We start from the raw sequence: 13,485 nt of genomic DNA, 5'->3' as shown, positions 1-13,485 counted from the left end.
GTCTTTAATGTTATTTAAGAAAAACGAGACAAGTAAAAGAAAAGGTAGCATACAGGTCATGCAACACAAGATGGCACACACAATGCTTTTATGAGGAAATAAGGGCAATCAGAATCTGATTAGGACAAGACAACAAGGCATGATGACGGGCAACAGAGTCAAACAATTAGAAACAAGAGAAAAATGAATGTCTTACCAATGCGGTCCAACCGGTCGATGGCTACAGTTTCAAATGCACGTCGCATCATAGGATATTCTTCTAGCACCTCATTGAAATGGTCAACAGACAGAGAGAAGAGTCGACAGTAGGTGTCTGCACGCACGCTTGCTGTCCGTCTGCCCTTGGTGAGCAGACAGATTTCTGCATGACGGGGACACAGAGGCACAAAGAAAAACACATCAAGGAAACTGTAGCAGGACTGCAGTGTACAGAAGGCCATAAAGGAAATCATCCCAGAAATTACTGTACACATTATCATATAGATGAATCTGTGAAAACAACGGGTACGGGAGTAGAAGAGCTAATGTGAATGTAAATAAATTGAGAAGCGCATAAGCAGGACTCTCACATTCATTATTCTGAGATAATTCATCATCCTGTACAGGGCTAATAGTCCCATTATATAATACAGTAGAGGGCCTTACTGTTAGGCTCCAAGGCATTGCATGTGTTTCTAAAATGCACTGAGTAACTAAAGACAAGGATAACTTTACAGTATCTCTGTAATCCTGTTTGTAATGCAATGACATACAAGGACAACAGCAGAGCAATGCATCAGCAACATATCTATATTCCCCTTGAAGTCCCCATTAATCACTTTGATCACATTTCCACTGATCTGCCACAATATTAAATCAACCTGACTTCCCACCACAATTAGCACAGAATCATTGTGTACAGTACACTTACAAATATATTTTAAGAAATAAGCATTGCTACTCTTATGATGTACCAGTTACCCGATAATAACATCACTTACGGTGTTTACATATTTCGTAAGAGCAGAGACATTTGTTCTATCTCCCAGGACTGCCAGAGCAAAATTATGTTATTCTGCTCTTGTAGCCTGGTTTAGAAGTACTTACAGCTTATTTTTGTTCTGGGCAGAACTATTTTTCCTGTAAGATGTTCAACAACTATTACATACAAATACTGCAGTAGGAGGGACCTATCAGGACTTTCCAAGAGTTCTGCACTTGAGCTCGTTTGAAGTACATAATGTCAAGGCCAAAAAGAAAGTTGTTCTTATTCTTGCCACCTTAAGTAAAAAAACACAATTCTATCTGCTGGTGAGGTATGTGTTGGCCTCAAATTATGCTATGCTGTACTCTGTAATACTATGCACAAACTCTGTCTGCATTTTAAAAAGATTCACTCTCCTCTGCAAGCCAATAGCTTGAAATGGCTACATGCATGAGGTCCTTTCAGCATTACCTTGGATGCTGTGCAAAACCGAGAATCTCTGCTGTTTGCACCTCCTGTCCATATGCAATTTGAGTTCATAGTGACAAAAGCAGAATGTTTTTTTAAAATATTTTTCAAAGAAAACATTTTTAAAATTTATGTGGACTTGATATCTATAGAATAAAAAATTATTACACAGAGGCCCTCGACAATGACGAGGACGATAATTGCTGTGCCCATGCTCAACATCTTTATCATTTGAATTTTGATGTAGTTGTTCTCAGTGTTATCGCCACCTGCAATTTGAGAATAGATTTTACAGAATTTGTTTTATTGGAATCTCATGGACAGTGAAGATGTAGATTTAATAGATAAAAAGCATGGGTTTAAAGTAGTCAGAGTAGTGAAATTGGAGCGTGAATAATTCTGCTACGAATTTGACCACTTGCTACTCAAAGGGTATGTATAAAGCATAGTACCTTTATTCTCAGATGGTCAGACAATCATTACTAGTAATAATAAGTGATGGTTATGCCATAGCAAAATAACTGACTCTGTTATGACTCAACAGCACACTGTACATTTGACATCCTTCATCCGAATGCTTAACAAAACAGGGGACGTCATAAGCGACACGTATACTTTGCAGACGTAACAGGACTTGATGCTTCACGAAAGGAAATTCATTTTTTCACAATGAAAAACAGGTAAAATGTGTTTTTACAAACACCAACATATATAGTAAGATAACAAAGTGTGAAAGCAACTTTAACATTTGCAGTGCCTGACTGAAACAACTGCATCATCTACTAGCCTGTATCTGTTTAAACACTCCTTAACCTCCACTTACATTTGCATCTGTACACAGTCTACCACTTTCCTTCACATGGCTAACGTTAACCTGTTACGGTGTAATTTTTCATAGCTCTGCCATGATAAATCATGGAAGCAGAGCACAGAATGTGCAAGATGTGCAAGCAACACTCTGTCCGGCTGTGAGTGTGAAGAAGGTGTTAGCACTGCTGTAATAGAAATGCAGCCTTTACAGTGAAGGAAACCTTAGTGAACACTGGCAGACACAGAGAACAGGAGACGCTGACAAAACACTGCATCATGTTACATGTGGTTTCAGACGTGTGGGAGATACAAGAGTCAAAACAAGTACAGTTGGTATGTTGGTCTGTATTTAAAACAGGATGCTTTGCAACTAATAAGTTTAGATGACACAACAATGGCAACAAGAATTAAATGCGGTACCTGACATTAGGAATTCTGTTAGTAGGAAAAAGTAGTAAGTTGGCAAAACAGCAGTGGGTGAGTTGATAATAACTTTTTGTCTGATACTGATATAATAGCTACAGCTTTTGCAAAGTTTAAACTCAGAAAAACCTTTAGAACTAGAACTGCAAGCAGTTATGATCGGGTTCCAAGCTCCTCCCAGCAACTCCGCCCCCTGGCCCGCCCCTTCCAGACTACCACGTCACACACCCACAAGACCACATTTTCCAAAGGATTAGGTCAGATCTTGGTTGCAGAAGCACTCACAGGCTTAGTGGCGCGCAGCGCAAATGCACTAAACCCAGCGGCAAGCACAGCGCAAACCGCGTCCTGTCTGAAAGGCCCTTAAGGGATATTAGCAGCTATGGAGGAAGAAGGCAAGGGGAAAGACGCACCGCCAAGAAAGATACTGAACATGAAGCAGTCAAACATTCAAATTAAAATGTTTGCAAACACTGGATCAACATGACAATAATATAGTCTTAATTAAAACATGGATAAACATTTGCTATTTACAATAACTCAACAAAACTCAGTTCTTTGTAGCCAAATTTCTAAACTCAAACCTATTTACTAACCCTATTGGTAACATTACAAAGATCACATTTAGTTTTGCAATCTGTAAAAATATACAAGATTAAGATTCTTTTGTAATGCTAAAATGCTTGTATTTAATGCAATCTGAAACCTCACATATATCCATAAAACAAATCAAGTAATTGAAGCTGAAAATGCATTAATCACTTAATAAAGGTGATGTTTTAATCCAATTGAATTTGAGGCAATGACATTTTATTTAAAAAACAAATTGAATTTTTTTCTTGCAATTTCTCTTTCATATATATCTTGAGTTGCTACACCAACACAAAAATTGTTATTCGATTAATCGTCAGAACAATTGATCGAATACTCGATTACTAAAATAATTGTTCACAACAGCACAAAATTCAACCTTTTATTTTTATTTCATTCAGTGATTATTGCCCTGTCGCACTCACTCCCAGCTTTGAGAGGCAAGGGAAGAACCACATCATCTCCAAACTCCCCACCCACCCACACACACACAGACACTTGATCCACTCCAGTTTGTTTACTGCTCCATAGAGGATGCTGCTTCCTCCACAACCCACCTGAACCTGGAACATCTGGAGAACAATAATACCCATGTGTAAATGTTTCTGGACTTCAGCTCAGCATTCAACGCAATTGTCCCCCAGAACTCAGTGAGCAAACTGGACCCCCTTGGACTCAACACCCTTCTGTGCAACTGGCTGCTGGATTTCCTCACAGACAGATCCCAGTCTGTAAGGGTTGGCAAAAACACCTCCAATGTCATCTTTCTCAGCACTGGCTCCCCCCCAGGTCTGTGTGCTAAGCCCACTGCTCTTCACCCTGATGACCCAGGACTGCCGTGCCAGTTCAGAACCAACAACATCATTAAGTATGCAGACAACATGACAGTAGTGGGTCTCATCAGGGACAACAACGAACTGGTCTACAGAGAGGAGGTGAAACACACCTGGCAGACTGGTGTGAAACACACAATCTAATCCTGAATGTCAGCAAAACAAAAGAGATTGTTGTTGGTTTCACGAAAAATCAACCAAGTCACACCCCCACCTCATCAATGATGCTGCATCAAATTCCTGGGGGTGCAGATCACGGACACCTTGACCTGGCTCCTCCACACCTCTGCTCTTGTGAAGAGAGCACAGCAGAGTCTACACGTCTTGAGACAGATGAGAAGAGCAAACCTCTCCCCTCCCACCTTCACAGCCTTCTACAGAGGGAAAATAGAGAGCATACTGACCAGCTGCATCTCTGTCTGGTGTGAGGCCTGCAACGCCTCAGACTTGAAATGTGTAGAAACAGGAAGATAATCATTGGGAGAGAGCTTCCTTCCATGTGACACTGCTCGCAAACGCGGCCTGACCAGGGCTCAGACAATTACAAAAGACTCCTCCGAACCCCACCATGGACTGTTTTCCCTGCTGCCCTCTGGCAAAAAAGGTACAGAAGCTTCAAATGCAGAACAACCACATTCTGCAATACTTTCATCCCCCACATCATAAATAAATAAATAAAATTCCCAATAATCCCCCCTCCCATACATACACTAGTCACTTTATATGGTCAATGTGAACTCTGTTACAATTCATCCAGCTGCTACAGATACTTGCACTATTCATATTGCTCTACATATACTTTTCTCTCTGTACACAATTTTCTAACCTATTCATTATTTGCCACATTTCTTCCCGTTGTCGCATATGTTTATATTTATACTGTCGTGCTTTTACTTGTTTTTCTGTGTTTTTATTGGGATTCTAGCAACGAAATCTTGTTCAAATGTATGTTATGAATTTGCAGTTGAATGATAATAAAAGTCTAAAAAAGCCTAAAGTCTACTTCCCATTTTGAGAGTGAACAGAGCATTTTATGCGAATTTCATAAAATCACTATGCCTCATAATTTTCAAAATATCCTCAATTAACCATGTATACTGCAATGATATGCATTGTGTAACTCACTACAAGGCTGGGGAACTGACTGCGGCCAAGTGTATAAGGCAACCAGAAGTAGGTTCGGCTATGGAGCTTGTGTGTGTGAATAAGACACCAAAAGACAAATTAAGTTCAAAATGTTTGTATTAAAGTTATCAGGAGTCAAATGATTAAAGCATATATAATAAGCAGATATTCAATAATATTACAGTAATAACGAATTGATTACTGCAAAGGTGTCTTCACAGGTCTGCCTAAAAAGTCGATCACACAGCTCCAGTTGATCCACGATGTTGCTGCCCGCGTCCTCACCAAAACTAAGAAAGTGGACCATATCACCCAGTTCTAAAGTGCTTACAATGGCTACCCGTATCTCAGAGAATAAACTTGAAAATACTTCTGTTAGTCTGTAAATCACTGAATAACCAAAATACATTAAAGACCTCTCAGGTCATCTTGCTCAAATCTACTCTGCATACCCAGAACCAGAACCAAACACGGAGAAGCAGCTTTTAGTTCTTATGCTACACTAATCTGGAATAAACCAGAAAACTGTAAAAGTGCTGAAACCCCGAGTTGCTTTAAATCAAGAGCAAAAATTTATTTGTTAAGAGTGGCCTTTGACTGTGCCATCTAAACATTGTTGGTATGTTTTCAGTCCAACTTTCCTCTCATATTTTTATCACTCATTCTATTCTCTATATTTTTTAATTACCTTTATGCCACTGTAATGTACTTTTCCTATGATGTTTCTTTTTTATGTACAGCACTTTCAATTGTCTTGCTACTGCAATGTGCTAAATGAATAAACGTGCCTTGTCTTGCCTAGAGCAGAAAGGACATCGATCCTGGAACCGCTAAGAAATTAGAAAACAGAAAAGTAACCTTCAGACAACCACTGTGTCAGATGTTGGACCTTTTCGACCTTACCAAAAAGAAGCATTTGGGGTACTTTGTTGGGGTAGTTGTGTATTTCTCCAGAAATCTACTGTGAAATTATGAAATATTAATTCTGGTTATAGTATAGATTACCTTTTAATATAATTTTAAGATACTGTGTTGTCACCTCTTATGATTTTGGAGAAATAAATTCCTCAAAGTGACACAAATGCATAAACCTCACCCTAACCCAACCAAATCAGAAGATGCTGATGCTCCTTTTGCCTCCCCCTTCCACCTGTGTGTCTCAAGAAATTAGGTGAAGATGCAACTGAAAAGACTGAATCGGAATATCAGAACTATCAGGACCCCCTTCAGTTTGCTTATTTCTGTGGAGTTGGAGTTGAAGATGCCATCTTACACCTGCTTCAACAAACCCACTGTCATCTGGACAAAGCCAGCAGCACTGTGAGGATCATGTTCTTTGATTTATCCAGTACATTTAACATAATTCAACCTGATTTGCTTTGTCAGAAACTCCAGAAGACTCAGGTGGAGGCCTACACAATCTCCTGGATCAAAGACTACCTGACAAACAGACCACAGTTTGTGAGACTGAAGGGTTATGAGTCTAACCAGGTAGTCAGCAGAACAGGAGCACCACAGGGGACTGTACTCTCACCATTCCTTTTCACTCTGTACACCTCAGACTTCCAGTACAAGACAGACTCCTGTCATCTGCAGAAATACTCAGATGATTCTGCAGTTGTGGAGTGGATCAGAGATGGACAAGAAGATGACTACAGGAAGGTGGTGGACCGCTTTGTGGTATGGTGTGGAAACAATTCATCTTGAACATGAATAAAACAAAGAAGATGATTGTAGATTTTAAGAGAAACAGGAACAAGTCAAACACTATTTCCATCATTGGAGAAGAAGTGGAGGTGGTGGAGGAGTATAAATACCTCGGTGTTCACCTGGACAACAGACTAGAGTGGAGATGTAACTATGAAGCCATCTACAAGAAGGGACAGAGCAGACTGTACTTCTTGAGGAAGCTTAGGTCCTTTGGTGTTTGCAGCAAGATGCTGCATATCTTCTATAAGTCTGTTGTGGAGAGTGTGATCTCTTCTACCATCATCTGCTGGGGAAGCAGCATCAGAGCCAGGGACTTAAAAAACTCAACAAGCTGATAAAGAAGGCTGGCTCTGTTCTGGGGACTCCTCTGGAACCTCTGGAGATCATTGTGCAAAGAAGGATTCTTCATAAACTGAAGAGCATTATGGAGAACCCTGAGCATCCTCTTCGTCAGACTGTCCTACAACTACAGTGTCTATAGTCAGACGCTTCTTCAGATGTGCTGTAAGACGGACCGCTACAGGAAATTCTTTCTGTCCACAGTCATCAGCATCTACAACGGTATTAACAGATCCAGTGCGATGTGTGATAGATGGCTCCATGCCCAGTACCTCAACACAAACAGCACAGAATATGACAATGCAAAGAAAGGCAGCTGGAAATGTCTATCATGCAAGTAAAGTGCAAAGTGTGACGTTTGTCCAATAATGTTAGAAAGAAAATGTTATAAATTGTTGGAAATAAAACTGTAGATCTGTTAGATTGCTTTAAGACAGTTTCATCTGTTATGTTTAGTAGAATGATTTAACATTAGTTTTGTGAAAGGCACGTTTCCTCAAAGCTATTGAAAATAAAATGAATTTTAATGAAAAGAAATCATAAAAAATATAAAATGCAATTGAATCAAATAAAAAGAAGTGTGTCTCATTTATTCAGTCTAGTAGAATGATTTTACAGTAGTTCTGTATCACTGGGTTATGTGACCTAAAAGGTATTGAAAATAAAAATCATGATTTGTGATAAAATAAATTTATAAAATAAAGAAAATGCATTAAAATCAGATATAAATGAATGTGTATCAGTTGTCCAGTCTAGTAGAATGATTTAACATGGATTTTGTGTCAATTGATCAAATGACCTGAAAGCTATCGAAGAAAAATGGTGAATTTTAATATAATGCATTTATGAAAAATAGAAAATGCATCTAAATCAGAAAATAATGAGTGGGCCTCCTTCTCCCAGTCTGTTTGCACAATTTAAGATTGATTTTGTGTCAATTGGTCACATGACCTGCAAGCTATTGAAGAAAAATTGTGAATTTTAATATAACAAATTTATAAAAAAAATAGGAAATGCATCTAAATCAGAAAAACAATTAGTGTGCCTCATCTTTCTAGTCTGCGCGCAGCACTGTGACCTACTTCATTAAGCTGCGCTCTCACGCCTTGATTTTTAAAACAAGGGGTTTTAAAACAATATATAAAAAATCACGAATCTTTATATCTTTGGCGTGAAAGCACAAATAAAACTAGAAAAATTTGCATTTCCTGAAAAAATGCAGTGTGAATGCTGTAAGTTAAATTTTTTAGTTGAAAGCTGGCAGAAAGCTTGGAACCCTAATAATAATAATAATAAAAAAATGAAGCAAAATCAATAGGGTTCCCTGCTCCGCTGGGAGCAGGCGAACGGCCAGGGCTTAGACATTTTTTCATTAATTTAACCGGTTTCCCATGCTTCCTATGCCAAGGTTACGTTTCATGTGTAGAAATGTCAAATTTCCTCCCTACAGTTACAACTAACACTATAATGCTCCGCTTGACATATATATCTTATATATAGACATATATTTATATATATCTATATATATATAGATATATATTTATCTATATATATATATATATATATATATATATATATATATGTGTGTATATATATGTATGTGTGTATATATATATATATATATGTGTGTGTATATATATCTATATATATATGTGTATATCAATATATGTGTGTGTGTATACATATATATATATATATATATATATATATATGTGTATATATATATATATACACACATATATATATATATATATATATATATATATATATGTGTATATATATATATATATATATATATCTATATCTAACCTCCCAATGAATTCTGATCCCAACCCCATGAACCCCAACATGAATTCCTCCACAGGGACACTCCCAGCTAGGACACAGATATTGAACACATGCCTCTAAAGGGAACGGTATTAGAACAGCTAATGCACATGCATTCATTTCTACAAGAAGAAATTTTGCCTTTAATCCCACAAGGGTTTTCCACCTCCAGTGTTTGATACTGTTCTGTTTTTCTGAAAAATAAGGACCTTGAAAACTCAAGTCACCTTTGCGTCCAAAGAAGCATGCATTTCAATAATCTTTATGAGGCACCATTAAAGGTTAAGATTCCTATTTATTTGTTTTGGCAAAACTTCAAACAACAATGCTTACTAAAACTGGGAAATGTTTCATGTTAAATTAGGCTAAATATTAAAGAAAATGTTTTTTGATGAATGATTAAATTTTATTTCACTTGCATTCTTAACTATAAGTTTTTCTGATATCAAAACACAATCTTAATTTCTCTACTGAGAAGACATTGTTGTATAGCAGACAAACTTTGGTGAGAAAAAATCATGCTGACATGGTATCGTTTCCTTTGCCACAAGATCTATTGTGCACTTTGGCTATTTAGTTGGCTGGCATGTTCACGGATTTAGCACCATATGATAATATATATTCAGCAGCATCTGTTTTTTTGTTGTGGTCTTGTTTTTCAATTCTCTGTTAAAATGCAGAAAATTCCAGCCCTGAAATATCATTGTTGTCACATGGAAAACCTCAGGTGTTGCTGTGGGTTTGTGTACATCAGAGACCTGTTTTCACTCTTCATGATGCTGTGGTTTGACATGTTTCTGTTGTGCTGTCACAAAGCATAACAGCTGACTCCTGGAGCATTGGGGATAATTTACCATCATGTCATGTGTCATATATACACTTGTGGCAACCACCTATCCTCCCTCCTGAGTGAGGAGGGTGAGTCTCATATGACTAAGACACTGAAGCCCAAAAGGGATTCTCATCTGCTGTCTGTCATTGTTCTAGCATCATACTGTATTATTCCTAAAGCCACACAATGTCTTCATTGCTATGCTGTGTAATGGTAATATGCAATCCCATCCTCCTGGCCCCGAGGTGATATTATTTCAGCACGCATTTGTAGTAATGACCACGGCTGAAGGTGCTTTGTGACCTACTGTCTTCCCAAATGTCCTGCTCTTCATTAAGCTATTAGTTTCCTCTGAGCTTTTTTCAACAGCAGCAAAGCAGATGGTCCCTGACTCTCACAAAGAGTAAATAACTTTAAAGGCACCTAAGTATTCACACCCCTTTGAATCTTTTCACACTTTGTCCTGTTACAAACACAAACTGAAATCTAATTTATTTGGATTTTATGTGATAGACCAACACATTCTCAGAGGTTTGGTAGAGAACCTAAGTAAACAAACATCATCAAAAATTGAAACAGTATGGCACAGCTGTAAACCTGCTAAGACATCGCTCTTAACTCAAACTGGCAGGCTGGGCAAGGAGAATATTAATCAGAGAAGCAGCTAAGAGGCCCATGGTAACTCTGGAGGAGTTGAAGATATCCATAACTGAGGTGGAAGAATCTGTTAAAGTGATAACCATTAGCATTGCACTCCAATAATCTGCTCTTCATGGATAAGAAGCAAGAAGGAAGCTATTGTTAAAAGAAAGCCACAAGATGTCATGTTGGCAGTTTGCTACAAGCCATGCAGGAGACACAGCAGACTTGTAGAAGAAGATGCTCTTGGCAGATTAGACCGAAATTTAATGTTTTGACTCTATTAACATCCTTAATAGTTGATGGGAATATCAATGGAACTAAATATATGTCATTCTTGGAGGAAAACCTGTTAGAGACAGCAAAAGACTTGAGACTGGGAAGGAAGTTCAGCTTTCAACATACAGTCAGAGCTAAAGTGGAATGGTTTAGGTCAAAGCCTATTCATATATTGAATAGCTCAAAGGGAGAATCTGTAACAAGACTGGAAAATTTGATGTTCACAAATGCTCTCCAGCCAATCTAACTTAGCTTGAGTTATTTTGCAAAAAAAGAATCTGTAGAAACAAAGCTGTCTCTAGATGACCAAAGCTGTTACAGACCTATCCTAAAAACTTTACTGTAGCGGAAGGTTGTTTGAAAAACTATTGATCCAGGGAAACTTGATACAAATGATCATCTGTCATACCTGCTTGTGTTTTGAGTTCTTGAGTTTGTGTTTTGTTATTTTACCTGGTCTAGTCTTGTTTTCTGTCTCCCTGAACCCCAAGCCCACACCTGTTCTGTGTTTTCCCCTGATTGTCTGGTCACGTGTGTCATTGGTTCCCCCCTGCTGTCCAGTTTTGTATTTAAGCCCGTTTGTTTCCTTTGTTCCCTGGCTGGTTCCTTATGTGTTGTTTGTGTTTGTGTGCACGCCTGGTACCCTGTCCGTGTCCAGCCATGAGCAATAAAGTGTCGTCTTACCTGCAAACTTCGAGCTTCAGGAGTTCTTCCCTGCATACTGGTCCAACAGAAACCCACATTATGACATCTTCACACTTTTTAGATTTTATTACAAACGAAATTATGTTTTGCTTTCCCTTTACAATTATGCACTATTTTTAATGAGTCTATCACATCAAATACCAATTAAGTACATTAAAGTGTATGGTTGTTATGTGTGAAAAATGTGGACAAGTTTAAGAGGTACGAATCCTTTTCCAAGGCAGTTTTTTTCCTCTTTGGAGCATAGGTGTGAGGCATTTGGAGGGGGTGCTGGACAGGAATGATAGACTTTGATGATTTAACAGGGAGACTTCTTGTTTCATTTTTTAAATTTTCTGCCTCGCTCAGCTCGTCAAGGAGGTGCACAGTGCATTCAACAGACAGACCAAAAGGAAGGTATTCTTAGACTTCTTACCCTCCTCCCATGGCACGAGGGAACTCAGGACATAAAAAATGCGAGACAGCCTAAAATAGGAAACTTTGCTTTGCTTTCAAAAAGACAACAAACAACCTGCAATGAAATTACAAGTGACACCTGAAAAATCTGATAATATCTGGAATGTCTTGTAGAGGAAGAAGATTAGAGATTTAAAATACAGCGATAGGATGAGAATAGCAAGGTGCTCTTGACTTCAAGCAGAAGGGTTTTTAGTGGCAAGTGTTAAGTAAATCCAGCAAGAACGTATGGAGGAAGAGTTCTTGCATGCGAGGGTGAGCGTGGGGGAGGGACCTCCGTGTGTGTCCTAAGGGATGCCTGATCCGTGCCTTGGCCCACTCCAGCAACCAGATGAGAGGTTATATAAGCACAGAAGCTGACTAATGTCTGACACTGGTTAATGAGAATCTACAATAACCTCCAACAGCATCAAACACAACCCTTAGTCGGCTTTTCTATCTAAGCATGTTACATGTGCACATATATGTATGATTCTGAGCATGCTGACAGGATCATATCATCCTTATTTGCATTTTTATGTGGGTATGAAAAAAGCAAATTCATTGAAAAATAAGTACTTTTTTAGTTTTTTATTCTGTCTTATTGAGTTTATTGTTTTTAACTTTTTTCCTAATTTTTCTTGTTTTATGTTTCATTGGTTTTTTACATGTGCAGCACTTTATTGCTGCTGTGGTTGTTTTAAAGTCCTTTATAAATAAATAAAGTAAGATTTTTTCTTACCTCCAAAGTAGGACCCATCAGTTAGTTTCATCTCCTTGTTGAACTTGGTGATGACGCTGACGACCCCATGCTGAATGAAGTACATCTTCTTCCCAACTGTGCCTTCCCTAATGATGTAGTCATTAGGTTGGAAAACCTCAAACTTCAGCTTGCTGAGCATCCCCGTCACAAAGTTGGGGTCGGCATTGGCGAACAGAGGCATAGTGGCCACGAGCTTACGGCAGTTGAAGTTGACAATTTCCTGGTGGAGGTAAAATGGGAAAGTGTTTGATGAAACGAATGGGTTCGTGCCATAAATAATTCACTTGTTTTCAGCGAAACACAGAGTGATACAAGCAGCAGTTAAATGGTCCAACACAAAGTCCCCCCATAAACCTTTCATCTCTGAACCACTATCTGCAAACATAAATGAAATTGGACACACGGTGCTTATTTAGGCTTAATACTTCCAAAGCACTTCCCATATCTCTCATGAGAGGAAACTTTTTGGCACATAAATCAGTTCCTGATGAGTTTGCCCTCTGGTGCCGGCTGCGAGCCATCTCGCTGGTCTCATCCTGTCCCCTCATACACAGCAGGAGATTAGGAGCTTGTTGTCTGTTTGTCCGTTGCATCTCTGTTGCTGTGCAGATGGAAGGCTGGGGCACTTGGCAACCGCAGCGATGTGTTGTTAACCCCACATGAGCGATAATTCTCCTCCAGTGACAACGGGACATTACCAGGAAGATAACCAATCTCTGTGATGTTTGCTGGCTACATGAGT

At 38.7% G+C, this 13,485-nt stretch overlaps 1 protein-coding gene across 1 annotated transcript in view; it reads right to left on the bottom strand.

Moving 5' to 3' along the window:
• The window catches only part of LOC124872942 (potassium/sodium hyperpolarization-activated cyclic nucleotide-gated channel 1), a 120,481-nt gene that overhangs the window by 15,837 nt on the left and 91,159 nt on the right, over positions 1-13,485 (bottom strand). The window contains exons 6-7 of the mRNA XM_047373381.1: positions 12,723-12,963; positions 197-361 (exon numbers count right to left, since the gene is read on the bottom strand). Coding sequence (XP_047229337.1) covers positions 197-361; positions 12,723-12,963 — 406 coding nt within the window. The remainder of the gene's footprint in view (positions 1-196; positions 362-12,722; positions 12,964-13,485) is intronic.

The sequence above is a fragment of the Girardinichthys multiradiatus genome, chromosome 8 (genome assembly GCF_021462225.1).
Source record: "Girardinichthys multiradiatus isolate DD_20200921_A chromosome 8, DD_fGirMul_XY1, whole genome shotgun sequence".
In the NCBI taxonomy this organism is placed as follows: Eukaryota; Metazoa; Chordata; class Actinopteri; order Cyprinodontiformes; family Goodeidae; genus Girardinichthys; species Girardinichthys multiradiatus.
The sequence above is the reverse complement of the archived record's forward strand: the minus strand, read 5'-3'. Positions and strand labels throughout refer to the sequence as shown.